Below are 26469 nucleotides of genomic sequence, written 5' to 3' on the forward strand. Positions count from 1 at the left end.
TGGGATGTTGCCAGGAATGGAGGGTGTGAACTACAGGGAGAGGCTGGGGCTGTTTTCCCTGGAACATCGGAGGCTGAGGAGTGACCTTATAGAGGTTTATAAAATCATGAGGGGCATGGATACGGTAAATGGAAGCTGTCTTTTTCCCCTGGGTGGGGGGATTTGAAGTCTAGGGGGAGAAGTCTTCGGGTGAGGAGAGGGGAGAGATTTAATAAAGACACAAAGGGCAACTGTTTTACACAGGGTGTGGGATGACCTTCCTGAGGACCCGAACTGTCAAAGGGTCAGTTCGACTCCAAACGTCAGCTCTTTTCTCTCCTTACAGATGCTGCCAGACCTGCTGAGATTTTCCAGCATCTTCTCTTTTGGTTTCAGATTCCAGTATCTGCAGTAACTTGTTTATACCTTTATGACCAGGAAAGGGTTTGGAGGGATATGGGGCAGGTGTGGGACTGGTTTAGTTTGGGCTTAGGGTCCAGTTTGGCCAAAGGATCTGTTTCTGTGCTGCGCGACTCTGTGGCGCTTTCAGTTCAGAGTAAAAAAAGGCAGAATATTGCAAAGAGAGGATTGTTTTATACAGTGTTGCAGCTGTCTCCTGGTTCAGGCTGGAAGGTTGGGTGTAGTTGTGGAGATGGAGTCCTGGCTCACTGCTGCTCGATGTAATCCCAGTTCTGTCTGTCCGCAGTGCCTCTGCTGAATACAGGCCTCTTCCAACTGCTGCTATACAGCTCCTTCCCGATCTGTGCCATCAAAACGGTCATCAGCATCGTCCACCTGATCACAGCATCTCGCAACATGGCAGCGATGGACCAAGCAGAGGGTGAGAGGGGTCTTGCAGCCTGTAAGATGGACTGAACGCCAACAGGAACGTGTATCCCCCCACCTCCCCCTCCCCTCCCCCCATCAACCTCAACAGTGTGCCCCAGTCCACCCTGTCTAAGGAAACTATCCCAGTGCTATCCCGCACCCTCCCTGGGTGTCTGTGTGAGACTTGAGAAATGGCAGGCACCTTCCCCTATTCTTGCTGCCGAAACCGTTCCATATGCCAAATGCAGCCACTTACTGAGGAAATGTTTTAACGGAGGTGTGTTAATAAACCTGTCCAGCATTGAGAGTGATCTCAATGTCTTCACGATGATGGCTACGATAAAGTGGAGTGGGCAGCAGTGGGACAGAGTGTGGGTGTGGGTGTGGGTGGAGAGGCTGTATGGCCGTGTGAAAGGAGATGAAACCGGTTTCTCTGGAAACTCTCTGTCTGAAGGAATGTTTGTTACTCACCCTCCCACTGCCTCTGGCTATAACCTCAGCCTCTGTTCGGGACTCAGCTTGGGAGGGGAATGGCCAGGAATGTTGGTGACGGATAATACCAATTTCAGAGTTACCTCTGTCCCAGTGCACAGAGAAGGGAGGGAATTAACCTCTCCCCATTCTCTTTATATCTCCCTTGTTCTCCATCTGTCCCTCTCTGTATTCCTGCTCTCTCTCTCACGTGTTTTTTTCTCGCGCGCTCTCCCTCTTTTTCTTCCCCCCCCCCCTCCCCCCAAATTCCCCTCTCAATGTGTCATGTGGAAAGTGCTGACCGTTCAGTCACACCATTGAATGTCAATGCGTTTACTGTCGAACAGTAAAGCAGCCCATTACTTTACTCTGGGTCTCCTACCCAGAGAGAATGAAATGTACGTCTGGTTTCTCTCGTGAGGACCCATTTGTCTGTTCACTGTAATCAGAGCTTATTCTGAAATTAACGTAGTGTAGACTATGTTAGGTTCTGAGCTGTGATTTGGAATTAAAGTATATCTCCTCCATCTCACAACAGACACAGTCATGACCCAATAAGGTAAAAGGTGATTGTTAAACTGCAAAAGGGAAACAAAATCACAGCCCACAAGGAATAGAATATGATGTTTCCTCGCGTCTACTGTTTCTCGTGTTGATGATGTCGAATTGCTGGTAAATGGGGCCAGTTCTGATCACAATGACCTTGGGCCTGAGCCTCTTCCAGTCTTACCAAGTTGACAGAAATACTGATCTTTGAAAACTCTTACCAGGTTCCTCGGGACTTGCACTGAGAACAGGATTTCAGGAGTAAAACGTGTGGCTTCTGTCTCCCGTATTGGACTGTAGATAGGGTCTGTAATGCCAAATTCACAAGCCAGACTGGGTTTCGAGGTAACAAGCCCTACCTAAGGCGGGTTTTCCCAATGCAGAGGCACCTCGATTATCCGAAGGACACACATGGGGAGTATTTCATTCAGTTAGTCGATAACACATTTAGCCACGCATCAGGACATGGCGATCTTGTTCAGATCATCCGAAGTTTGGTTAATTGAATGCTGGATAATCGAGGTTCCTCTGTACTCCAAACACTAAGCCCCGTCTCTTGTCTCTTTGAAAGTTTTGCTTGGCTGTTTCTTCAAAGTCTTTTTTTTTTCAAATTTGCTGTGAGGGTTTGGACGTTGCTGGGCCAGGCCAGCATTCATTGAAGAAGGGCTTATGCCCGAAACGTCGATTCTCCTGTTCCCTGGATGCTGCCTGACCTGCTGTGCTTTTCCAGCAACACATTTTCAGCATTCATCACACATCCCCAATTACCCCCTGCCCCGGGCAGCTGAGCGTCAACCGCATTGCTGTCGGTCTGGAGTCAGTTTGGATTCTCATGATCAATCAACAATGCTTTTGTGGTTATTGCTAGATTTATTTTTAAATTCCAGGTTTTTTTTTTTAACTGAATTCTGATCCCAACATTTGCTGTGGTCGGTTTTGAACCCGGGTCCCGGGAACACCGCTTGGTTTTCCTGGATTAATAGCCTAACGCTAATGCCACGAGACCATTGCTTCCTCTTGACCCCTAATTAGAAATGGCTGTTGGCTTACAGCTCAGATTAAACTGCTGCACTCGAGGGGAAAAGGTACCAGTTTTAAATCAAGGAAGGTAGGAGACAGAGGGTGGTGGTGGAGGGTTGTTTCTCAGACTGGAGGCCTGTGACCAGTGGAGTGCCACAAGGATCGGTGCTGGGCCCGCTACTTTTCTTCATTTATAGAAATGATTTGCATGTGAACGGAGGAGGTATAGTTAGATGATGACACCAAAATTGGAGGTGTAGTGGACAGTGAAGAAGGTTACCTCCGATTACAATGGGATCTTGATCAGCTGGGCCAATGGGCTGAGGAGTGGCAGATGGAGTTTAATTCAGGTAAATGTGAGGTGCTGCATTTTGGGAAAGCAAATCTTATACGCAGAACTTATACGCTTAATGGTAAGGTCCGAGAGTGTTGTAGAACAGAGACCTTGGAGTGCAGGTTCATAGCTCCTTGAAAGTGGAGTCACAGGTAGATAGGATAGTGAAGGTGGCGTTTGGTATGCTTTCCTTTATTGGGCAGAGTATTGAGTACAGGAGTTGGGAGGTCATGTTACAGCTGTGCAGGACATTGGTTAGGGCCACTGTTGGAATATTGCGTGCAATTCTGGTCTCCTTCCTATCAGAAAGATGTTGGGAAAGTTGAAAGGGTTCAGAAAAGATTTGCAAGGATGTTGCCAGGGAGAGACTGAATGAACAGGCTGGGGCTGTTTTCCCTGGAACGTCAGAGGCTGCGGGGGAGGTTTATAGAGGTTTATAAAATCATGAGGGGGAGTGGATAGGGGAAATAGGCAAGGGCTGAGGGAGTTCAGAACTAGAGGGCATAGGTTTAGGGTGAGAGGGGTAAGATATAAAAGGGACCTAAAGGGCAACTTTTTCCCCCAGAGGGTGGTGCGTGTGTGGAACGAGCTGCCAGAGGATGTGGTGGAGGCTGGTCGAATTCCATTTAAAAAGACATGGATGGGTATATGAAAAGGAAGATTTTTAGAGGGATATAGGCCAAGTGCTGGCAAATGGGACTAGATTAATTTCAGATATCTGTGTGGACGAGTTGGGCTGAAGGGTCTGCTTCTGTCATCTAACTGCAACACCTTGCAGATTGTACCCACGATGTTGCTGGGTGAGAGCAGGGAGGGGGGAGTCCAGCTACTCTGTGCGTGTGTACGTGTGTTTTCAGAGTTGCCTACAGCGCAGTAGCCATCTGTGTACTGGATCCTCAGAGCTAGCTACAGCCTAGTACGGGCCATCCAGCAGAAACCTCCAGCCTGCGAAGGAAGGTGATCTATTTCTGCCTGGGTGGAAAAGGAAAAGAAAATCTCTAGCTCTCTCCGCTGCCTCGTGTCGTTTAGAAAGAGCCAGGAGCAACAGAAATAAAACCATTTATTGCCGTCTGTGATCAGAACTGGTGCTATTAAACTGTGTTTCTCTTTTATTTTTCCAATCCTTTTACAGTATTCGTGTGGTGTTTGTTCCTGTGTGACTCTGTGGAAATGTTTTGAATGGGGATAGAGTTCAAGTCACACAGTTGTAGATCAGTAAAGTCCACTTATCACCTTGAGCTGAAAGGTTATTTCCAATAAATAATGATTTTTGTCAATGACGAGAAAAGCTCTTGTGTGTGTGTGTTCTTTCGGTAGCATTGGGACAATTCATTAGTTTCATCAAATGCTTCTTTGTGACTACTCTGGGAATAGATTAGATTAGATTAGATTCCCTACAGTGTGGAAATAGGCCCTTCGACTCAACCAGTCCACACCGACCTGCTGGAGAGTAACCCACCCAGACCCACTTTCCCTCTGCCTAATGCATCTAACACTATGGGCAATTTAGCACGGCCAATTCACTTGACGTGCACATCTTTTGTGAATAGTAGGGCTTGGCTTCCATGCCCCCCCACTCCCCAGTGAGAAACCACAAAGTCTTTTATCCATAGCAACATGGATACAGCCTTGGCTGAGTGCTGGGGAGAAGGAGGCGGGGAGGCTGCAGAAGGATTTGGAACAGGTTCGGAGAGTGGCAAAGAAGTGGCAGATCAAGTTCAACGTGGGGAAGTGTGAGGGTCGTGGACTTTGGGAAGAAGGATAGAGGTGAGGATATTTTCTAAACGGGTAGAAAACTCAGAAATCTGAAGTGTACAGGGACCTGGGAGTTCTAGTCCAGGATTCTCTCAAAGTAAACGTGCAGGTTGGGTCAGTCGTTAGGAAGGCAAATGCGATGATGGCATTTATTTTGAGAGGACTTGAATATAAAAGCAGGGATGTACCTCTGAGGCTCCGTCAGGCTCTGGTCAGGCCACATTTGGAGTATTGTGTGCACGGTTTTGGGCCCCGTATCTCAGGAAGGATGGACTGGCCCCAGGAGCGTTCACCAGAATGGTCCCAGGAACAAAAGGTTTAACACGTGAGGAAGGTTTGAGGACTCTGGGTCTGTACTCGATGGAGGTTAGAAGGATGAGAGGGGGGGGGGAGGTGATTGAAAGTTACAGAATACTGACCGGCCTGGACAGAGTGGATGTTGGGGAGATGTTCCCATTGGTAGGAGGGACTGGGACCCGAGGGCACAGCCTTCGAGTAAAGGGAAGAGCCTTTAGAACAGAGATAAGGAGAAACTTCTTCCAGCCAGAGAGTGGGGAATCTGTGGAAGTCACAGAAGGCTGTGGGGGCCAGGACATTGAGTCTATTTAAGATGGAGATAGACAGGTTCTTGAGTATCGAGAGGGTCAGGGATTACAGGGAGACAGTGGGAGAATGGGGTGGAGAACTATGATTGAATGGCAGAGCAGACAGGATGGGCTGAATGGCCTAATTTCTGCTCCTCGTGGTCTCTTCAGGAGTAACGGTCAGTGGATATTTTTTGAGGCTGGAGAAAGGATTCTCACCGAGTTCCTCAGGGGTCAGTATCAGGAACCCGCTATTCCTGATTCTTTTTAAATTCATTCATTCACCGGGTGAGGGTGTCGCTGGCTCAGGCAGGATCTATTCCCCGTCCCTAATTGCCCAGAGGATAGTTAAGAGTCAACCACATTGCTGTGGGTCTGGAGCCACTTGGAGGCCAGGCCAGGTAAGGATGGCACTTTCCTTCCCTCAATGACCAGGTGGGGTTTTTTTGTCAGTGGATTCATGGTCATCATTAGACTCCTGATTTCCTGATTTTTTTTTTATTTTTATTGAATTCAAATTCTACCGTTACCTGGGTTACCCAGTGCAGTGATAACACGACCAGGACATCGCCTCCCAATGTGTTCCTGAGCTGGAGAGCGGGTGGGGGGGGGGTTGAGGGGTGGGGGGTGGGGGCTCAGCTCCACGTTCACGGATGAACTTGGAGGACTAGTACACGAGGGGGGAGAGCAGAACTCCGAAAGGACGCTGAGGGAGCTTTGAAGTTAGGACGAGGAGGAGGGACACGGGATGGTCGTTCGGGCAGACAGAGTGCGCGGGGAGGTCAGGGGTAGTGCTGGAAAACCACAGCAAGTCAGGAGTGAAGGGCTTTTGCCCGAAATGTCGACTTTCCTGCTCCTCGGATGCTGCCTGACCTGTTGTGTTTTTCCAGTACCCACCTCTGCCAGGAAGGTCAGTGCCAGGCAATGGTGCTCATCTCGCAGAGCCAGTACCAGCAGAGTGGGCCGTATAGCCATCTCCTGTTCTAGAACATGTCATTCAAGGCCAGACACTGAGGGATCCATGTATAATACCAGGAGCAGGGATTAACCCCTTACTGTTACCGTGTTACTCCTGGTCTTGCTCTGCTGTTGTAACGTAAACATCTGCCTTTGATGTTCTGTCTCACTCTTCCCTTTTACAGGACACTGACTGTCCGCTAGGGAGAGATTCCCACCACAGGCATGGAATTCCTGCAGAGGGGAACTGGTCTCCTAACGGGGAGGTAGGGGGGAGGACACTGACTCTCCCCAGGGTACAGGGGTGACATTGACTCTCCCCAGGGTACGGGGAGACACACTGGCTCTCCCCGGGGTACGGGGGAACACACTGACTCTCCCGGGGTACGAGGAGACACACTGACTCTCCCCGGGGTACGGGGAGACACACTGACTCTCCCCGGGGTATGGGGGAGACACCTGACTCTCCCCGGGGTACGGGGGAACACACTGACTCTCCCCGGGGTACGAGGAGACACACTGACTCTCCCCGGGGTACGAGGAGACACACTGACTCTCCCCGGGGTACGGGGAGACACACTGACTCTCCCCGGGGTACGGGGAGACACACTGACTCTCCCCGGGGTACGAGGAGACACACTGACTCTCCCGGGGTACGAGGAGACACACTGACTCTCCCGGGGTACAGGGGTGACACTGGCTCTCCTCGGGGTACGGGGGAACACACTGACTCTCCCCGGGGTACGAGGAGACACACTGGCTCTCCCCAGGGTACGGGGGAACACACTGACTCTCCCCGGGGTACGGGGGAACACACTGACTCTCCCCGGGGTATGGGGGAGACACCTGACTCACCCCGGGGTACGGGGGAACACACTGACTCTCCCCGGGGTACGGGGAGACACACTGACTCTCCCCGGGGTACGGGGAGACACACTGACTCTCCCCGGGGTACGGGGGAACACACTGACTCTCCCCGGGGTACGGGGGGAGACACTGACTCTCCCGGGGTACGAAGAGACACACTGACTCTCCCGGGGTACAGGGGTGACACTGGCTCTCCTCGGGGTACGGGGGAACACACTGACTCTCCCCGGGGTACGAGGAGACACACTGGCTCTCCCCAGGGTACGGGGGAACACACTGACTCTCCCCGGGGTACGGGGAGACACACTGACTCTCCCCGGGGTATGGGGGAGACACCTGACTCTCCCCGGGGTACGGGGGAACACACTGACTCTCCCCGGGGTACGGGGAGACACACTGACTCTCCCCGGGGTACGGGGAGACACACTGACTCTCCCCGGGGTACGGGGAGACACACTGACTCTCCCCGGGGTACGGGGGAACACACTGACTCTCCCCGGGATACGGGGGAGACACTGACTCTCCCCGGGGTACGGGGGAACACACTGACTCTCCCCGGGGTACGGGGGAACACACTGACTCTCCCCGGGGTACGGGGAGACACACTGGCTCTCCCCGGGGTACGGGGGAACACACTGACTCTCCCCGGGGTACGGGGAGACACACTGACTCTCCCCGGGGTATGGGGGAGACACCTGACTCTCCCCGGGGTACGGGGGAACACACTGACTCTCCCCGGGGTACGGGAAGACACACTGACTCTCCCCGGGGTATGGGGGAGACACCTGACTCTCCCCGGGGTACGGGGGAACACACTGACTCTCCCCGGGGTACCAGGAGACACACTGACTCTCCCCGGGGTATGGGGGAGACACCTGACTCTCCCAGTGGGGGCACATGCAGACAGTGTGATTGTTTTGTCTTGGCACTGAGTGGCGTTTGAGAACAAAAGAGGGGGAGCTGAGAGATGGAGAGAGAGAGAGAGATGGTGATTTGGAGGAGAAATAGATTTGGAGAGGAAGAAATGAGAGGGAGAGAGAGAGATGGCTCTGTGATGCAGAAATCAGTGAAGGGATATTAATGAGAGAGGGAGTGTGTGAGAGGGAGAGAGAGAGAGATGGCTCTGTGATGCAGAAATCAGTGAAGGGATATTCATGAGAGAGGGAATGTGTGAGAGGGAGAGAGAGAGATGGCTCTGTGATGCAGAAATCAGTGAAGGGATATTAATGAGAGAGGGAATGTGTGAGAGGGAGAGAGAGAGATGGCTCTTTGATGCAGAAATCAGTGAAGGGATATTAATGAGAGAGGGAGTGTGTGAGAGGGAGAGAGAGAGATGGCTCTGTGATGCAGAAATCAGTGAAGGGATATTCATGAGAGAGGGAGTGTGTGAGAGGGAGAGAGAGAGAGATGGCTCTGTGATGCAGAAATCAGTGAAGGGATATTCATGAGAGAGGGAATGTGTGAGAGGGAGAGAGAGAGATGGCTCTGTGATGCAGAAATCAGTGAAGTGATATTAATGAGAGAGGGAGTGTGTGAGAGGGAGAAAGAGAGAGATGGCTCTGTGATGCAGAAATCAGTGAAGGGATATTAATGAGAGAGGGAGTGTGTGAGAGGGAGAGAGAGATGGCTCTGTGATGCAGAAATCAGTGAAGGGATATTAATGAGAGAGGGAGTGTGTGAGAGGGAGAGAGAGAGATGGCTCTGTGATGCAGAAATCAGTGAAGGGATATTAATGAGAGAGGGAATGTGTGAGAGGGAGAGAGAGAGAGATGGCTCTGTGATGCAGAAATCAGTGAAGGGATATTAATGAGAGAGGGAGTGTGTGAGAGGGAGAGAGAGAGATGGCTCTGTGATGCAGAAATCAGTGAAGGGATATTCATGAGAGAGGGAGTGTGTGAGAGGGAGAGAGAGAGAGATGGCTCTGTGATGCAGAAATCAGTGAAGGGATATTAATGAGAGAGGGAATGTGTGAGAGGGAGAGAGAGAGATGGCTCTGTGATGCAGAAATCAGTGAAGGGATATTAATGAGAGAGGGAGTGTGTGAGAGGGAGAGAGAGAGATGGCTCTGTGATGCAGAAATCAGTGAAGGGATATTAATGAGAGAGGGAGTGTGTGAGAGGGAGATGGCTCTGTGATGCAGAAATCAGTGAAGGGATATTAATGAGAGAGGGAGTGTGTGAGAGGGAGCGAGGGAGATGGTTCTGTGATGCAGAAATCAGTGAAGTGATATTAATGAGAGGGGACTTGGCCACGTGACCTGTGTGTGTGAGCTCTTTGTTATGAGGAGGTGTGTGTGTGTGTGAGAGAGAGACATTTACACACCCTGCAATATCCCCCCTGCTACGCTTGGCTGGGCTGGGTGTTCAGATTTGTCTGCAGTTTTGCAGGGTACTGGTTTTCACTGCTCCTCTCCACCCTGCTGTCTGCTCGTTGTGAGAATATGAATTATTGACTGACGGATCTTGCCAAATCTGCTATTCCTTCCAGCCCTTTTCCGACGAGAGATAACGGTGAGTATCTGGCACTTTCTGTACTGAATTCTGCCTTGCCTTGACATTGCAGTTGGTGGTTATTCCCAGGGTACACGGCTAGGTACAGATGATGTCTTTCATAGAAATTGAGGGAAATCGCAGGGTTCCTCTGGTAGAGGGGCCACTGTGTTGGTGATCGATGGCAGTGTTGACATCTCCCTGGGTTCCAAGTCTTGCCTTCGACAGTGCATGCAGCAACGCCACCCCCCCCCCCCCCACACCCCAACTACAAATCTGGCCCTGTAATGGCCACCCCATCCACATCATCAGCATTCCCCAAACTGCCAGCTAATCTCAGCAAACAGAGGCTCAATTTACACTCAGCGCTGTTCACTCGTTCTCCACATCCACGCTGTCCCAATGGACCCATCACACTCGGACCCTGCTCACTGTCTTGTAACCGGCCCCACCACCCCTCCCATGAGCCAGCCAATGAGAATTGGCCAGAGCAGTTGCTCAGGAACAAAAGCAAACCTGCTCTTAGTTCAGTCGAGTAAGGGCCACCAATGTTTATTCAGCAGGGTAAGGGTCACTCACTGTGTAACCGTACAGAGTCAGGGTTTATTCAGCAGGGTAAGGGTCACTCACTGTGTAACCGTACAGAGTCAGGGTTTATTCAGCAGGGTAAGGGTCACTCGCTGTGTAACCGTACAGAGTCAGTGTTCATTCAGCAGGGTAAGGGTCACTCGCTGTGTAACCATACAGAGTCAGGGTTTATTCAGCAGGGTAAGGGTCACTCACTGTGTAACCGTACAGAGTCAGTGTTTATTCAGCAGGGTAAGGGTCACTCGCTGTGTAATCGTACAGAGTCAGGGTTTATTCAGCAGGGTAAGGGTCACTCACTGTGTAACCGTACAGAGTCAGGGTTTATTCAGCAGGGTAAGGGTCACTCGCTGTGTAACCGTACAGAGTCAGGGTTTATTCAGCAGGGTAAGGGTCACTCACTGTGTAACCGTACAGAGTCAGTGTTCATTCAGCAGGGTAAGGGTCACTCGCTGTGTAACCGTACAGAGTCAGGGTTTATTCAGCAGGGTAAGGGTCACTCGCTGTGTAACCGTACAGAGTCAGGGTTTATTCAGCAGGGTAAGGGTCACTCGCTGTGTAACCGTACAGAGTCAGGGTTTATTCAGCAGGGTAAGGGTCACTCGCTGTGTAACCGTACAGAGTCAGGGTTTATTCAGCAGGGTAAGGGTCACTCGCTGTGTAACCGTACAGAGTCAGGGTTTATTCAGCAGGGTAAGGGTCACTCGCTGTGTAACCGTACAGAGTCAGGGTTTATTCAGCAGGGTAAGGGTCACTCACTGTGTAACCGTACAGAGTCAGTGTTTATTCAGCAGGGTAAGGGTCACTCACTGTGAAACCGTACAGAGTCAGGGTTTATTCAGCAGGGTAAGGGTCACTCACTGTGTAACCGTACAGAGTCAGGGTTTATTCAGCAGGGTAAGGGTCACTCACTGTGTAACCGTACAGAGTCAGTGTTTATTCAGCAGGGTAAAGGTCACTCACTGTGTAACCGTACAGAGTCAGGGTTTATTCAGCAGGGTAAGGGTCACTCACTGTGTAACCGTACAGAGTCAGTGTTTATTCAGCAGGGTAAGGGTCACTCACTGTGTAACCGTACAGAGTCAGGGTTCATTCAGCAGGGTAAGGGTCACTCGCTGTGTAACCGTACAGAGTCAGGGTTTATTCAGCAGGGTAAGGGTCATTCGCTGTGTAACCGTACAGAGTCAGGGTTTATTCGGCAGGGTAAGGGTCACTCGCTGTGTAACCGTACAGAGTCAGGGTTTATTCAGCAGGGTAAGGGTCACTCGCTGTGTAACCGTACAGAGTCAGGGTTTATTCAGCAGGGTAAGGGTCACTCGCTGTGTAACCGTACAGAGTCAGGGTTTATTCGGCAGGGTAAGGGTCACTGTGTAACTGTACAGACTCAGGGTTTATTCAGCAGGGTAAGGGTCACTCGCTGTGTAACCGTACAGAGTCAGGGTTTATTCAGCAAGGTAAGGGTCACTCACTGTGTAACCGTACAGAGTCAGGGTTCATTCAGCAGGGTAAGGGTCACTCACTGTGTAACCGTACAGAGTCAGTGTTTATTCAGCAGGGTAAGGGTCACTCACTGTGTAACCGTACAGAGTCAGGGTTTATTCAGCAGGGTAAGGGTCACTCGCTTTGTAACCGTACAGAGTCAGGGTTTATTCAGCAGGGTAAGGGTCACTGTGTAACCATACAGAGTCAGGGTTTATTCAGCAGGGTAAGGGTCACTCACTGTGTAACCGTACAGAGTCAGTGTTTATTCAGCAGGGTAAGGGTCACTCACTGTGTAACCGTACAGAGTCCGGGTTTATTCAGCAGGGTAAGGGTCACTGTGTAACCATACAGAGTCAGGGTTTATTCAGCAGGGTAAGGGTCACTCACTGTGTAACCGTACAGAGTCAGGGTTTATTCAGCAGGGTAAGGGTCACTCACTGTGTAACCGTACAGAGTCAGGGTTTATTCAGCAGGGTAAGGGTCACTGTGTAACCGTACAGAGTCAGGGTTTATTCGGCAGGGTAAGGGTCACTCGCTGTGTAACCATACAGAGTCAGGGTTTATTCGGCAGGGTAAGGGTCACTCGCTGTGTTCATGTGTCAGTGTATATTGAGCGTTTGCTCTGTGTTTGTGTTGAAGGTATTGATTTCCTCTCAGTTGGTCAGCTGTGATCTGTGATGGCTGTAAACTCGGACAGCCAGGTGACTGATGTTGGGAGCCCAGCAACAGCAGCAGCCAACGCTGCCCCAGAGCCAGCAGCAGTAGTGAGGGAGAAACAGCAGCTGAATGGGAATGGTCTGATGGATGGATCGAAAACCACATCCCTGCAGGACCTGGCCCGTCCCCTCCACAAACCAAGTCCCCGGAAGGCTGTCCGCGCCAGCTCAGTTACCCAGCTCCCTCAGAGTGCCCTGAACTCCCCTCGTACTAGCATCCACCGACATCCCTCCATCCAAACTGTTGAGGGAGGGGAGCATGAGAAGCCTCGTGACTACATCATCCTGGCTGTTATCTCCTGTTTCTGCCCAATCTGGCCCCTCAATATTGTGGCGTTTGTCTATGCTGTGATGGTGAGTATGGTTCAGCTCACACTGTGTCTGCCTGCACCACACTGCAACACTCCTTCACTGTTCCCCATTGGCTCTCTGTCTCTGTCTCTGTGTCCATCTCTGTCTCTGACCCTCTCTGTCTCTATCTCTGTTCCTGTCCCTCTCTGTTCCTAGCTCTGTCTGTCTCTCTCATTGTTCATCTCTTTGTCTCCATCTCCATCTGTGTGTGTTTCTGTCACTGACCTAGCAATCCTCTCCCTCTCCTGCTCCATCACTGTTTCTGCCACTTTCTGTCTCTGTCTGTCTCCATCTCTATCCCTCTGTCTCTGACCCAGCGATCCTGTTTCCATCTCTATTTCTGTCTGTCTGTCTCCCTCACTGTCTGTCATTGATCCTCTCCCCCTCTGTTTTTTCTCTCTCATTGATAAACTTGATTCTTTCTGTCTCAGTCTCCATTTTTCTGAATCTTTCTTGTTCTCTCTCCCTGTCTCTCTTTCTCCACATCTGGGTATGTGTCTCCTGCTTTCTCTTCTCCAGTTAACTCTTTCTCACTGTCTCTCCTCTCTGACTCTCATTCTCTCTCTCCCCCTACTGTTCTTACACACTCAGCAGCTCTTTCTCAATCAGTCTCTCACGGTGTTAATGCCTCGGTTTTTTAAATATTTCTGTCCTTTCACAGATCCCACATTCTCCATTTTCCTGATCATCATTCATTCAAAATGGACGTTATTAACACAACACTTTGAAATTTTCAGATTCTGTTCCAGGGAGCCCTTCAAACACTCTCAGGGACAGGGACAGCACGGGGTTAAATACAGAGTAAAGCTCCCTCTACACTGTCCCCCCCATCCCAGGGACAGGGACAGCACGGGGTTAAATACAGAGTAAAGCTCCCTCTACACTGTCCCCCCCATCCCAGGGACAGGGACAGTACGGGGTTAGATACAGAGTAAAGCTCCCACTACACTGTCCCCCCATCCTAGGGACAGGGACAGCATGGGGTTAGATACAGAGTAGAGCTCCCTCTACACTGTCCCCCATCAAACACTCTCAGGGACAGGGACAGCACGGGGTTAAATACAGAGTAAAGCTCCCTCTACACTGTCCCCCATCAAACACTCTCAGGGACAGGGACAGCACGGGGTTAAATACAGAGTAAAGTTCCCTCTACACTGTCCCCCCGATGCCAGGGACAGGGACAGCACGGGGTTAAATACAGAGTAAAGCTCCCTCTACATTATCCCCCCCATCCCGGGGACAGGGACAGCACGGGGTTAGATACAGAGTAAAGCTCCCTCTACACTGTCCCCCCCATCCCGGGGGACAGGGACATTATGGGGTTAGATACAGAGTAAAGCTCCCTCTACACTGTCTCCCCCATCCCAGGGACAGGGACAGCACGGGGTTAGATACAGTGTAGAGCTCCCTCTACACTGTCCCCCCATCCCAGGGACAGGGACAGCATGGGGTTCGATACAGAGTAAAGCTCCCTCTACACTGTCCCCCCATCCCAGGGACAGGGACAGCATGGGGTTCGATACAGAGTAAAGCCTCCTCTACACTGTCCCCCCCATCCCAGGGACAGGGACAAACACGGGGTTAGACACAGAGTAAAGCTCCCTCTACACTGTCCCTGATGATGTTGTCTCTGTATCCAGTCGAGGAACAGTTTCCAGAACGGAGATGTGGACGGAGCACGGAGGCTGGGGCGAGTTGCCAAGTTGCTGAGTATTGTGGCTGTTGTCGGGGGCCTGGTCATCATTGCAGCTTGTGTCATTAACTTCTCCAGTGAGTCTGGGGTTATCAGAAAACCTACAAGAGACGGCTGGGAAGGAAGGGGTTTGGGTCCATTGGGACGGTGTAGAGTGGGAGGGATCGGGAAGGGGTTTGGGGTCCCATTGGGGATGGTGTAGAGCGGGAGGGAACGGGAAGGGGTTTGGGGTCCCATTGGGGACGGTGTAGAGCGGGAGGGAACGGAAAGGGGTTTGGGGTCCCATTGGGGATGGTGTAGAGCGGGAGGGATCGGGACGTGGTTTGGGGCCCCATTGGGGACAGTGTAGAGCGGGAGGGAACGGGAAGGGGTTTGGGGTCCTATTGGGACGGTTTAGAGCGGGAGGGAACGGAAAGGGGTTTGGGGTCCCATTGGGGATGGTGTAGAGTGGGAGGGATCGGGACGGGGTTTGGGGCCCCATTGGGGACAGTGTAGAGCGGGAGGGAACGGGAAGGGGTTTGGGGTCCTATTGGGACGGTTTAGAGCGGGAGTGAATGGGAAGGGGTTTGGGGTCCCATTGGGGATGGTGTAGAGCGGGAGGGAACGGGAAGGGGTTTGGGGTCCCATTGGGGACAGTGTAGAGCGGGAGGGAATGGGAAGGGGTTTGAGGCCCCATTGGGGATGGTGTAGAGCGGGAGGGAACAAGAAGGGGTTTGAGGCCCCATTGTGGATGGTATAGAGCGGGAGGGAACGGGAAGGGGTTTGGGGTCCCATTGGGGACGGTGTAGAGCGGGAGGGAACGGGAAGGGGTTTGGGGTCCCATTGGGGACGGTGTAGAGCGGGAGGGAACGGGAAGGGGTTTGGGGTCCCATTGGGGACGGTGTAGAGCGGGAGTGAATGGGAAGGGGTTTGGGGTCCATTGGGACGGTGTAGAGCGGGAGTGAATGGGAAGGGATTTGGGGTCCATTGGGACGGTGTAGAGCGGGAGTGAATGGGAAGGGGTTTGGGGTCCATTGGGGACGGTGTAGAGCGGGAGGGAATGGGAAGGGGTCCCATTGGGGACGGTGTAGAGCGGGAGTGAATGGGAAGGGGTTTGGGGTCCATTGGGACGGTGTAGAGCGGGAGTGAATGGGAAGGAGTTTGGGGTCCCATTGGGACGGTGTTAGAGTGGGAGTGAACGGGAAGGGATTTGGGGTCCCATTGGGGACGGTGTAGAGCGGGAGGGAACGGGAAGGGGTTTGGGGTCCCATTGGGGATGGTGTAGAGCGGGAGGGAACGGGAAGGGGTTTGGGGTCCCATTGGGGATGGTGTAGAGCGGGAGGGAACGGGAAGGGGTTTGGGGTCCCATTGGGGACGGTGTAGAGCGGGAGGGAACGGGAAGGGGTTTGGGGTCCCATTGGCGATGGTGTAGAGCGGGAATGAACGGGAAGGGGTTTGGGGTCCCACTGGGGACAGTGTAGAGTGGGAGGGATCGGGACAGGGTTTGGGGCCCCATTGGGGACAGTGTAGAGCGGGAGGGAACGGGAAGGGGTTTGGGGTCCTATTGGGACGGTTTAGAGCGGGAGTGAATGGGAAGGGGTTTGGGGTCCCATTGGGGATGGTGTAGAGCGGGAGGGAACGGGAAGGGGTTTGGGGTCCCATTGGGGACAGTGTAGAGCGGGAGGGAACGGGAAGGGGTTTGAGGCCCCATTGGGGATGGTGTAGAGCGGGAGGGAACAAGAAGGGGTTTGAGGCCCCATTGGGGATGGTGTAGAGCGGGAGGGAACAAGAAGGGGTTTGAGGCCCCATTGTGGACGGTGTAGAGCGGGAGGGAACGGGAAGGGGTTTGGGGTCCCATTGGGGACGGTGTAGAGCGGGAGGGAACGGGAAGGGGTTTGGTGTCCCATTGGGGACGGTGTAGAGCGGGAGGGAACGGGAAGGGGTTTGGGGTCCCATTGGGGATGGTGTAGAGCGGGAGGGAACGGGAAGGGGTTTGGGGTCCCACTGGGGACAGTGTAGAGTGGGAGGGAGCGGGACGGGGTTTGGGGCCCCATTGGGGACAGTGTAGAGCGGGAGGGAACGGGAAGGGGTTTGGGGTCCTATTGGGACGGTTTAGAGCGGGAGTGAATGGGAAGGGGTTTGGGGTCCCATTGGGGATGGTGTAGAGTGGGAGTGAACGGGAAGGTGTTTGAGGCCCCATTGGGGATGGTGTAGAGCGGGAGGGAACGGGAAGGGGTTTGAGGCCCCATTGGGGATGGTGTAGAGCGGGAGGGAACAAGAAGGGGTTTGAGGCCCCATTGTGGATAGTGTAGAGCGGGAGGGAACGGGAAGGGGTTTGGGGTCCCATTGGGGACGGTGTAGAGCGGGAGGGAACGGGAAGGGGTTTGGGGTCCCATTGGGGACGGTGTAGAGTGGGAGGGAACGGGAAGGGGTTTGGGGTCCCATTGGGCACGGTGTAGAGCGGGAGTGAATGGGAAGGGATTTGGGGTCCATTGGGACGGTGTTAGAGTGGGAGGGAACGGGAAGGGGTTTGGGGTCCCATTGGGGATGGTGTAGAGCGGGAGGGATTGGGACAGGGTTTGGGGTCCCATTGGGGATGGTGTAGAGCGGGAGGGAACGGGAAGGGGTTTGGTGTCCCATTGGGGACGGTGTAGAGCGGGAGGGAACGGGAAGGGTTTGGGGTCCCATTGGGGACGGTGTAGAGCGGGAGGGAACGGGAAGGGGTTTGGGGTCCCATTGGGGACAGTGTAGAGCGGGAGGGAATGGGAAGGGGTTTGAGGCCCCATTGGGGATGGTGTAGAGCGGGAGGGAACAAGAAGGGGTTTGAGGCCCCATTGTGGATGGTATAGAGCGGGAGGGAACGGGAAGGGGTTTGGGGTCCCATTGGGGACGGTGTAGAGCGGGAGGGAACGGGAAGGGGTTTGGGGTCCCATTGGGGACGGTGTAGAGCGGGAGGGAACGGGAAGGGGTTTGGGGTCCCATTGGGGACGGTGTAGAGCGGGAGTGAATGGGAAGGGGTTTGGGGTCCATTGGGACGGTGTAGAGCGGGAGTGAATGGGAAGGGATTTGGGGTCCATTGGGACGGTGTAGAGCGGGAGTGAATGGGAAGGGGTTTGGGGTCCATTGGGGACGGTGTAGAGCGGGAGGGAATGGGAAGGGGTCCCATTGGGGACGGTGTAGAGCGGGAGTGAATGGGAAGGGGTTTGGGGTCCATTGGGACGGTGTAGAGCGGGAGTGAATGGGAAGGAGTTTGGGGTCCCATTGGGACGGTGTTAGAGTGGGAGTGAACGGGAAGGGATTTGGGGTCCCATTGGGGACGGTGTAGAGCGGGAGGGAACGGGAAGGGGTTTGGGGTCCCATTGGGGATGGTGTAGAGCGGGAGGGAACGGGAAGGGGTTTGGGGTCCCATTGGGGATGGTGTAGAGCGGGAGGGAACGGGAAGGGGTTTGGGGTCCCATTGGGGACGGTGTAGAGCGGGAGGGAACGGGAAGGGGTTTGGGGTCCCATTGGCGATGGTGTAGAGCGGGAATGAACGGGAAGGGGTTTGGGGTCCCACTGGGGACAGTGTAGAGTGGGAGGGATCGGGACAGGGTTTGGGGCCCCATTGGGGACAGTGTAGAGCGGGAGGGAACGGGAAGGGGTTTGGGGTCCTATTGGGACGGTTTAGAGCGGGAGTGAATGGGAAGGGGTTTGGGGTCCCATTGGGGATGGTGTAGAGCGGGAGGGAACGGGAAGGGGTTTGGGGTCCCATTGGGGACAGTGTAGAGCGGGAGGGAACGGGAAGGGGTTTGAGGCCCCATTGGGGATGGTGTAGAGCGGGAGGGAACAAGAAGGGGTTTGAGGCCCCATTGGGGATGGTGTAGAGCGGGAGGGAACAAGAAGGGGTTTGAGGCCCCATTGTGGACGGTGTAGAGCGGGAGGGAACGGGAAGGGGTTTGGGGTCCCATTGGGGACGGTGTAGAGCGGGAGGGAACGGGAAGGGGTTTGGTGTCCCATTGGGGACGGTGTAGAGCGGGAGGGAACGGGAAGGGGTTTGGGGTCCCATTGGGGATGGTGTAGAGCGGGAGGGAACGGGAAGGGGTTTGGGGTCCCACTGGGGACAGTGTAGAGTGGGAGGGAGCGGGACGGGGTTTGGGGCCCCATTGGGGACAGTGTAGAGCGGGAGGGAACGGGAAGGGGTTTGGGGTCCTATTGGGACGGTTTAGAGCGGGAGTGAATGGGAAGGGGTTTGGGGTCCCATTGGGGATGGTGTAGAGTGGGAGTGAACGGGAAGGTGTTTGAGGCCCCATTGAGGATTGTGTAGAGCGGGAGGGAACGGGAAGGTGTTTGAGGCCCCATTGGGGATGGTGTAGAGCGGGAGGGAACAAGAAGGGGTTTGAGGCCCCATTGTGGATGGTGTAGAGCGGGAGGGAACGGGAAGGGGTTTGGGGTCCCATTGGGGACGGTGTAGAGCGGGAGGGAACGGGAAGGGGTTTGGGGTCCCATTGGGGACGGTGTAGAGTGGGAGGGAACGGGAAGGGGTTTGGGGTCCCATTGGGCACGGTGTAGAGCGGGAGTGAATGGGAAGGGATTTGGGGTCCATTGGGACGGTGTTAGAGTGGGAGTGAACGGGAAGGGGTTTGGGGTCCCATTGGGGATGGTGTAGAGCGGGAGGGAACGGGAAGGGGTTTGGGGTCCCATCGGGGATGGTATAGAGCGGGAGTGAACAGGAAGGGGTTTGGGGTCCCATCGGGGATGGTATAGAGCGGGAGTGAACAGGAAGGGGTTTGGGGTCCATTGGGGACGGTGTAGAGCAGGAGGGAAAGGGAAGGGGTTTGGGGTCCCATTGGGGACGGTGTAGAGCGGGAGTGAATGGGAAGGGGTTTGGGGTCCATTGGGATGGTGTAGAGCGGGAGTGAATGGGAAGGGGTTTGGGGTCCCATTGGGACGGTGTTAGAGTGGGAGTGAACGGGAAGGGATTTGGGGTCCATTGGGACGGTGTAGAGCGGGAGTGAATGGGAAGGGGTTTGGGGTCCCATCGGGGATGGTATAGAGCGGGAGTGAACAGGAAGGGGTTTGGGGTCCATTGGGGACGGTGTAGAGCGGGAGGGAATGGGAAGGGGTTTGGGGTCCCATTGGGGACGGTGTAGAGCGGGAATGAATGGGAAGAGGTTTGGGGTCCATTGGGACGGTGTAGAGCGGGAGGGAACGGGAAGGGGTTTGGGGTCCCATTGGGAACGGTGTAGAGCGGGAGGGAACGGGGAGGGGTTTGGGGTCCATTGGGGACGGTGTAGAGCAAGAGTGAACGGGAAGGGTTTTGGGATCCGATTGGGGACGGTGTAGAGCGGGAGGGAACGGGAAGGGGTTTGGGGTCCCATTGGGGATGGTGTAGAGCGGGAGTGAACGGGAAGGGGTTTGGGGTGCCATTGGGGACAGTGTAGAGCAAGAGTGAACGGGAAGGGTTTTGGGATCCGATTGGGGACGGTGTAGAGCGGGAGGGAACGGGAAGGGGTTTGGGGTCCCATTGGGACGGTGTAGAGCGGGAGTGAATGGGAAGGGGTTTGGGGTCCATTGGGACGGTGTAGAGCGGGAGGGAACGGGAACGGGTTTGGGGTCCCATTGGGGACGGTGTAGAGCGGGAGGGAACGGGAAGGGGTTTGGGGTCCATTGGGGACGGTGTAGAGCGGGAGTGAACGGGAAGGGGTTTGGGGTCCCATTGGGGACGGTGTAGAGCGGGAGGGAACGGGAAGGGGTCCCATTGGGATGGTGTAGAGAGGGAGGAAACGGGAAGGGGTTTGGGGTCCCATTGGGGATGGTGTAGAGTGGGAGTGAATGGGAAGGGGTTTGGGGTCCATTGGGACGGTGTAGAGCGGGAGGGAACGGGAAGGGGTTTGGGGTCCATTGGGACGGTGTAGAGTGGGAGGGAACGGGAAGGGGTTTGGGGTCCCATTGGGGACGGTGTAGAGCGGGAGTGAACGGGAAGGGGTTTGGGGTCCCATTGGGGACGGTGTAGAGCGGGAGGGAACGGGGAGGGGTTTGGGGTCCATTGGGGACGGTGTAGAGCGGGAGTGAACGGGAAGGGGTTTGGGGTCCCATTGGGGACGGTGTAGAGCGGGAGTGAATAGGAAAGACTAGAGAAACAGACTGACTAGGAGAGATGAGGAAAGAGTGAGAGACAATAAAACCATGGTCGAATGGTTGTGAATGGAGTGAGGCAGACAGACAAGCAGATTAAGAGAGTGAGAGAGAGAGAGAGAGAGACAGATGGACAGACAGTCCAAAGGTAAGAGGCAAAGACAGACAAGGGTAGAGAGAGAGAGAGAATCGGAGAGAGGGATAGTGTGAGTCATAAGGTGATACAGAGGTAGAGAGAGAGAGGGAGAGAGATGGAGGGAGAGGTAGAGAGAGAGAGGGAGAGAGATGGAGGGAGAGGTAGAGAGAGAGAGGGAGAGGGGGAGAGGGAGAGAGATGGAGGGAGAGGTAGAGAGAGAGAGGGAGAGTGTAAGTTAGGGAGGGAAAAGCTTCAAACACTTTAGGAGAGAGAAAGGGATGGATAAATAGATAGATGGAGGGAGAGAGAGATGGAGGGAGAGGGAGAGAGATGGAGACAGACAGAGAGAGATGAAGGGAGAGAGATGGAGGGAGAGGGAGAGAGATGGAGACAGACAGAGAGAGTTGGAGGGAGAGGGAGAGAGATGGAGGGAGAGGGAGAGAGATGGAGGGAGAGGGAGAGAGATGGAGGGAGAGGGAGAGAGATGGAGGGGGAGAGAGAGAGATGGAGGGAGAGGGAGAGAGATGGAGGGAGAGAGAGAGAGATGGAGGGAGAGAGATGGAGGGAGAGAGAGAGAGATGGAGGGAGAGGGAGAGAGATGGAGGGAGAGGGAGAGAGATGGAGGGAGAGGGAGAGAGAGAGAGAGATGGAGACAGACAGAGAGAGATGGAGGGAGAGGGAGAGAGAGAGAGAAAGGGAGAGAGGGAGACAGAGATGGAGGGAGAGGGAGAGAGAGAGAAAGGGAGAGAGGGAGACAGAGATGGAGGGAGAGAGATGGAGGGAGAGGGAGAGAGATGGAGGGGGAGAGAGAGAGATGGAGGGAGAGGGAGAGAGATGGAGGGAGAGAGAGAGAGATGGAGGGAGAGAGATGGAGGGAGAGAGAGAGAGATGGAGGGAGAGGGAGAGAGATGGAGGGAGAGGGAGAGAGATGGAGGGAGAGGGAGAGAGAGAGAGAGATGGAGACAGACAGAGAGAGATGGAGGGAGAGGGAGAGAGAGAAAGGGAGAGAGGGAGACAGAGATGGAGGGAGAGGGAGAGAGAGAAAGGGTGAGATGGAGACAAAGATAGATAGAGGGAGAGAGGAAGAGAGAGATGGAAACAGAGAGAGGGAGACAGAAAGGAAGAGATAAAGTTGGAAAGAGAAAGGAAGAGCGAGAGAAAGAGGAGACAGAGAGAGAGGAGAGAGAGATACAGAGAAAAAGGGAGAGAGAGAGAGAGAGACCGATGGAGTGATAGACAGAGACAGTCATGCTGAGGTCTTGTATTTGGGAGGAGTGAGGCAGCAGAAGATTATTTGTCTATCATGGTCAGTTAGTGAACCTTGTCTCTGTTCCCTGCTCAGTTTTCCAGTGAAGGTGGAAGTGTGAATCTCCCCGTACCCCACAGGGACTGCAGCCGGCTGGACAGCACTGACTATGTGGGACGGTGAAGAGGGAGAGGGGACGGAGATGAAGATATTGGGTCCCTGCTGTCGGACAGTTGGCTGCTGTTCCTGATTAAGACTAACGCTGTAATCGCATGTCAAAGTTTACCGGACAGTATTGTTCAGTGTTGGGGGGGGGGGGGCGGGGGGGACAACTTTTATGATTTCACACACACACACACATTTACACAAACTGCAAGCTGAAAGGGAACACATCGTTTCTCCTTGGAAAGCACAAGATTTAGCAAGGCACGTTCAACTGATGGGCACTGCTCAGGACTTGGAGAGTGAGGGCATCCACCCCTGACCCCTGATCACCCCTACCCTCGACCACCCCGACCCCTGACCACCCTGACCCCTACCCTCGACCACCCCGACCCCCCATGACAACCAATGACCACCCCGACCCCTACCCTCGACCACCCTTGACCTCTGACCACCCTGACCAGCCCACCTGATGCCATCCCATTAGCTTCTCCCTCCTCCTGCATGCAGTCCTCGCAAGGTCAATACTCCGCCCTTCTGTATACGTCTTCCCCAGTCATCGAGGAGGGAGGAGGGTGTGTGGTAAACCAAGAGGGATCACTCACACATGCTCCAATTCACTGCCATCTGAAAACTCACAGACACAACACAGCTCTGGTCAACTCTCCACTCTCTGGATTGAACAGGTTATGTCCTGGTGCAGAGTGTAGGACGTGTACCATATGGAGTCCATCACTCTCAGGGGGTGATGGAGAGGGAGCTCGATGCTGACACTGGGTATAAAGTGGGGGAGGTTACACTGTCAGGGGGTGATGTAGAGGGAGCTCTGTACCGTCCCTGTCCCTGGGAGAGCTCGATGCTGACACTGGGGATAAAGTGGGGGAGGTTCACTGTCAGGGGGTGATGTAGAGGGAGCTCTGTACCGTCCCTGTCCCTGGGAGAGCTCGATGCTGACACTGGGTATAAAGTGGGGGAGGTTACACTGTCAGGGGGTGATGTAGAGGGAGCTCTGTACCGTCCCTGTCCCTGGGAGAGCTCGATGCTGACACTGGGGATAAAGTGGGGCAGGTTACACTGTCAGGGGGTGATGTAGAGGGAGCTCTGTACCGTCCCTGTCCCTGGGAGAGCTCGATGCTGACACTGGGGATAAAGTGGGGCAGGTTACACTGTCAGGGGGTGATGTAGAGGGAGCTCTGTACCGTCCCTGTCCCTGGGAGAGCTCGATGCTGACACTGGGTATAAAGTGGGGGAGGTTACACTGTCAGGGGGTGATGTAGAGGGAGCTCTGTACCCTCCCTGTCCCTGGGAGAGCTCGATGCTGACACTGGGGATAAAGTGGGAGAGGTTACACTGTCAGGGGGTGATGTAGAGGGAGCTCTGTACCCTCCCTGTCCCTGGGAGAGCTCGATGCTGACACTGGGTATAAAGTGGGGGAGGTTACACTGTCAGGGGGTGATGGAGAGGGAGCTCTGCAGTGTTGGTTTGCCTGAATGTGTAATGTCTCTGTGTCTGGGTGCTTTGGGACACAGAGACAAACTGTCTTGTTGTGAAACTGTTGAACCTGGACAAAGAGAGTTTGAGGAGACCTGACAATTTGCTGTCATTGAGCTATACACTGCCTGACACCAACAACGTCTGAACCTTTCACACAACTCATCCAACAGCAGTCAGATATTGCTTGTAGGTTTTTGCAGCATGACTTTAATATAATCTTCTGTATATGTGGGACCTGTCTATGCACTCACAAGTAACGAGACAGGCAGTGATCTGCCCAGGTTCTGCTTGCTCTCTCAGCATGATGTTCTCCAAGTATTGATTTGGGAGAGAGCTGAATCTCTCTCTCTCTCCCTCCTTCTCTCTCTACCCCCTCTCTGCCTCTCACCCTACCCCAACTCTCTCTTCCTACTCTGTCTCTCACTCTATCCCCCTCTCTGTCCCTCCTCTGTCTCACTCTCTACTGTTCTGACTCCCTGCTATCTCTCTCTACCCTCTCTTTCTACATCCCTCTGTACCCCCTTCTGTCTCACTATCTCCTTCTCTCCCTGCTCTCTCTCCACATCCCTCTGTCCACCCCTCACCTCTAACCCCCTCTCTGCCCATCTCTCTCTGTACCACCCCACTATCTCTCTCTACCGCTCTTCCCCCGTCTCACTCTCTCTTCCCTGCTCTCTCTACTCCTCCCCTCTCTCCACCTTCTCTGCCCCTTTCTACTTCTCTTCCCCCCTCACTCTCTCCTCCCACTATCTTTTTCTCACTCCCTCTCTCCCCCCACTTCCTCTTTCTCCCCACTCTCTCTCTCCAACCCTCTTTCTGTTGATTTTGTGACTGCATGCAGACTGAAATTTGTCAGCTGAGATGCTTATCATTATTATAATTATTATGCACTCTTTTGTATTTTTGCATGAAATATGAAATAAACAAAAAAAAAAATGAGCACGAGATTGGCCAGTCTTTGCTGTGTTTGTCTTACCACTTCTGTTATTTCTTACATTGAGCAATTCGGTGCAAGCTGAAATCCTGCAGTGTATTTTACAGGTGATGGGAGACACTGCTGCTAGTGAGCATCAGTGCTGGAGGAGGGGATGTTTGTGGATGGTGGTGCTCATCAAATGGGGTCTGCTTCATCCCAAAGTGTTAAGTGTTACAACACAGAGGGCAACAGCCAAACTCAATCCATCTTTGTACCCGTCTATGCACAACATAATAAAATTAAAATCTTCAAAGACCGTAAAAATTGACTGCAATCATTCCCAATCAGACGTTCTCACTGTGCAAAAGGTTAATTCTCGGCACTGGCTTGTCACTTAAACACACAACTTAGCAATTATCAAGGCAGTAATTTTAGCAGAGTGAAATTAAACAAAGTAATCTAATTGGTCTCTGCTGGAACCCCAAACTTACTTGTTTGAAATCCCATTGACACAAAAGACAGACAAATACTGTTACAGTATTAAATAAAAGAAAGAAAAATAACTGGTCAGATTACTTAAATGATTTTCGTCACGTGTTGAGCCACAAGCATGGATGATGGTCTCCCAGTAAAAATTCACACAACACCAGGTTATAGTCCAACAGGTTTATTTGGAAGCGCTAGCTTTCGGAGCGATGCTCCTTCACAACCACCTGATTAGGGAGCGGTGCTCTGAAAGCTAGTGTTTCCAATTAAACCTGTTGGACTATAACCTGGTGTTGTATGATTTTTCACTTTGTACAGCTCAGTCCAACACCAGCATCTCCAAATCAGGTTTCCTAGTTGGGTTTGTGAAGATGACTCAACAGAGATTTACCAGGATGTCGCCAGGTACAGAAGGTTTGAGTTATAAAGAAGGGTTGGATAGACGAGGACTTTTTTCACTGGATCCGTAGAAGTTTATAAAATAATGATAGAAGTTTATAAAATAATTGGAGATACAGATAGGTTTAATGGTAGGTGTATTTTCCCTGGGGTGGGGGATTTCAAGTCGAGGGGCACATTTTTTAGGTGAAAGGAGAGAGATTTAAAAAAGACACAAGGGGACATTTTTACACAGAGAGTGGTTCATGCAAGGAAATGGCGGATGTGGGTACAATTACAACATGTAAAAGACATTTGGATAAATACATGAGCAGGAAAGGTTGGAGGGATATGGGCCAGGAGCAGGCAAGTGGGACTAGTTTAGGATTAGGTCGGCACGGACTGGTCAGGCCGAAAGGTCTGTTTCTGTACTGGATAACTTAATGTCAATTAGCGTTAGGAAAAGATCTTGCACATCTTCCTGCTGTAGCATCAACAGGCAAATTCCTTCTCACAGAAAACACTGTCCAAAATCCAATTCAAACACTGATAAGCTGCCACCTCCGGGAGATCTGTTACCATTCTGCACCTGCTTGAGTAGGAGTTGTTTTCCAAACTTGCTGGAACCAATTCCCAGGTCCCCATTAATCATAGTCACATAGCATGGAAACAGACCCTTCAGTCTAACCAGTCCATGATGACCCTAACCTCAAACTAAACCGTCCCATCTGCTTGCATTTGGCCCAATTTCCCTTCAAATGTTTCCTAAATAAGAACTTATTCAATGCCTTTTAACTGTAACTGCATCCACCATTTCCTCTGGCAGTTCATTCCACACACTATCTACTCTCTGTGTAAAAGAGCCACTTCCATGTCCTTTACAAATCTCTCTCCTCTCAAC

The 26469-nt window shown here is 53.1% G+C and overlaps 2 protein-coding genes across 3 annotated transcripts in view; both read left to right on the forward strand.

The window, feature by feature from the left end:
* Positions 1-4466, forward strand: part of cdipt (CDP-diacylglycerol--inositol 3-phosphatidyltransferase (phosphatidylinositol synthase)) — a 29211-nt gene extending 24745 nt beyond the window's left edge. For both annotated transcript variants that reach the window (XM_087981922.1, XM_087981923.1), the window contains exon 6: positions 686-4466. In XM_087981922.1, the coding sequence (XP_087838048.1) occupies positions 686-855 (170 nt within the window). In that variant the 3' untranslated portion in view covers positions 856-4466. The remainder of the gene's footprint in view (positions 1-685) is intronic.
* Positions 4467-9489: 5023 nt separating this feature from the next.
* On the forward strand, positions 9490-24733 carry prrt2 (proline-rich transmembrane protein 2). The gene is made up of 4 exons (XM_087981791.1): positions 9490-9851; positions 12537-12967; positions 14605-14734; positions 22229-24733. The coding sequence occupies exons 2-4, from the start codon at positions 12575-12577 to the stop codon at positions 22237-22239; spliced, it is 534 nt and encodes a 177-aa protein (XP_087837917.1). The 5' UTR covers positions 9490-9851; positions 12537-12574; the 3' UTR covers positions 22240-24733.
* The last annotated feature ends 1736 nt before the right edge of the window (positions 24734-26469 follow it).

The sequence above is a fragment of the Chiloscyllium plagiosum genome, unplaced genomic scaffold (assembly GCF_037043375.1).
Source record: "Chiloscyllium plagiosum isolate Xiang-an unplaced genomic scaffold, Cpla_swu_hap1 HiC_scaffold_41, whole genome shotgun sequence".
NCBI lineage: Eukaryota > Metazoa > Chordata > Chondrichthyes > Orectolobiformes > Hemiscylliidae > Chiloscyllium > Chiloscyllium plagiosum.

Coding starts and splice junctions, on each gene's coding strand:
- prrt2 (XM_087981791.1), top strand. CDS start 12,575: ATGGCTGTAAACTCGGACAGCCAGGTGACTGATGTTGGGAGCCCAGCA. Junction 12,968..14,604: donor CGTTTGTCTATGCTGTGATG/GTGAGTATGGTT, acceptor CTCTGTATCCAG/TCGAGGAACAGTTTCCAGAA.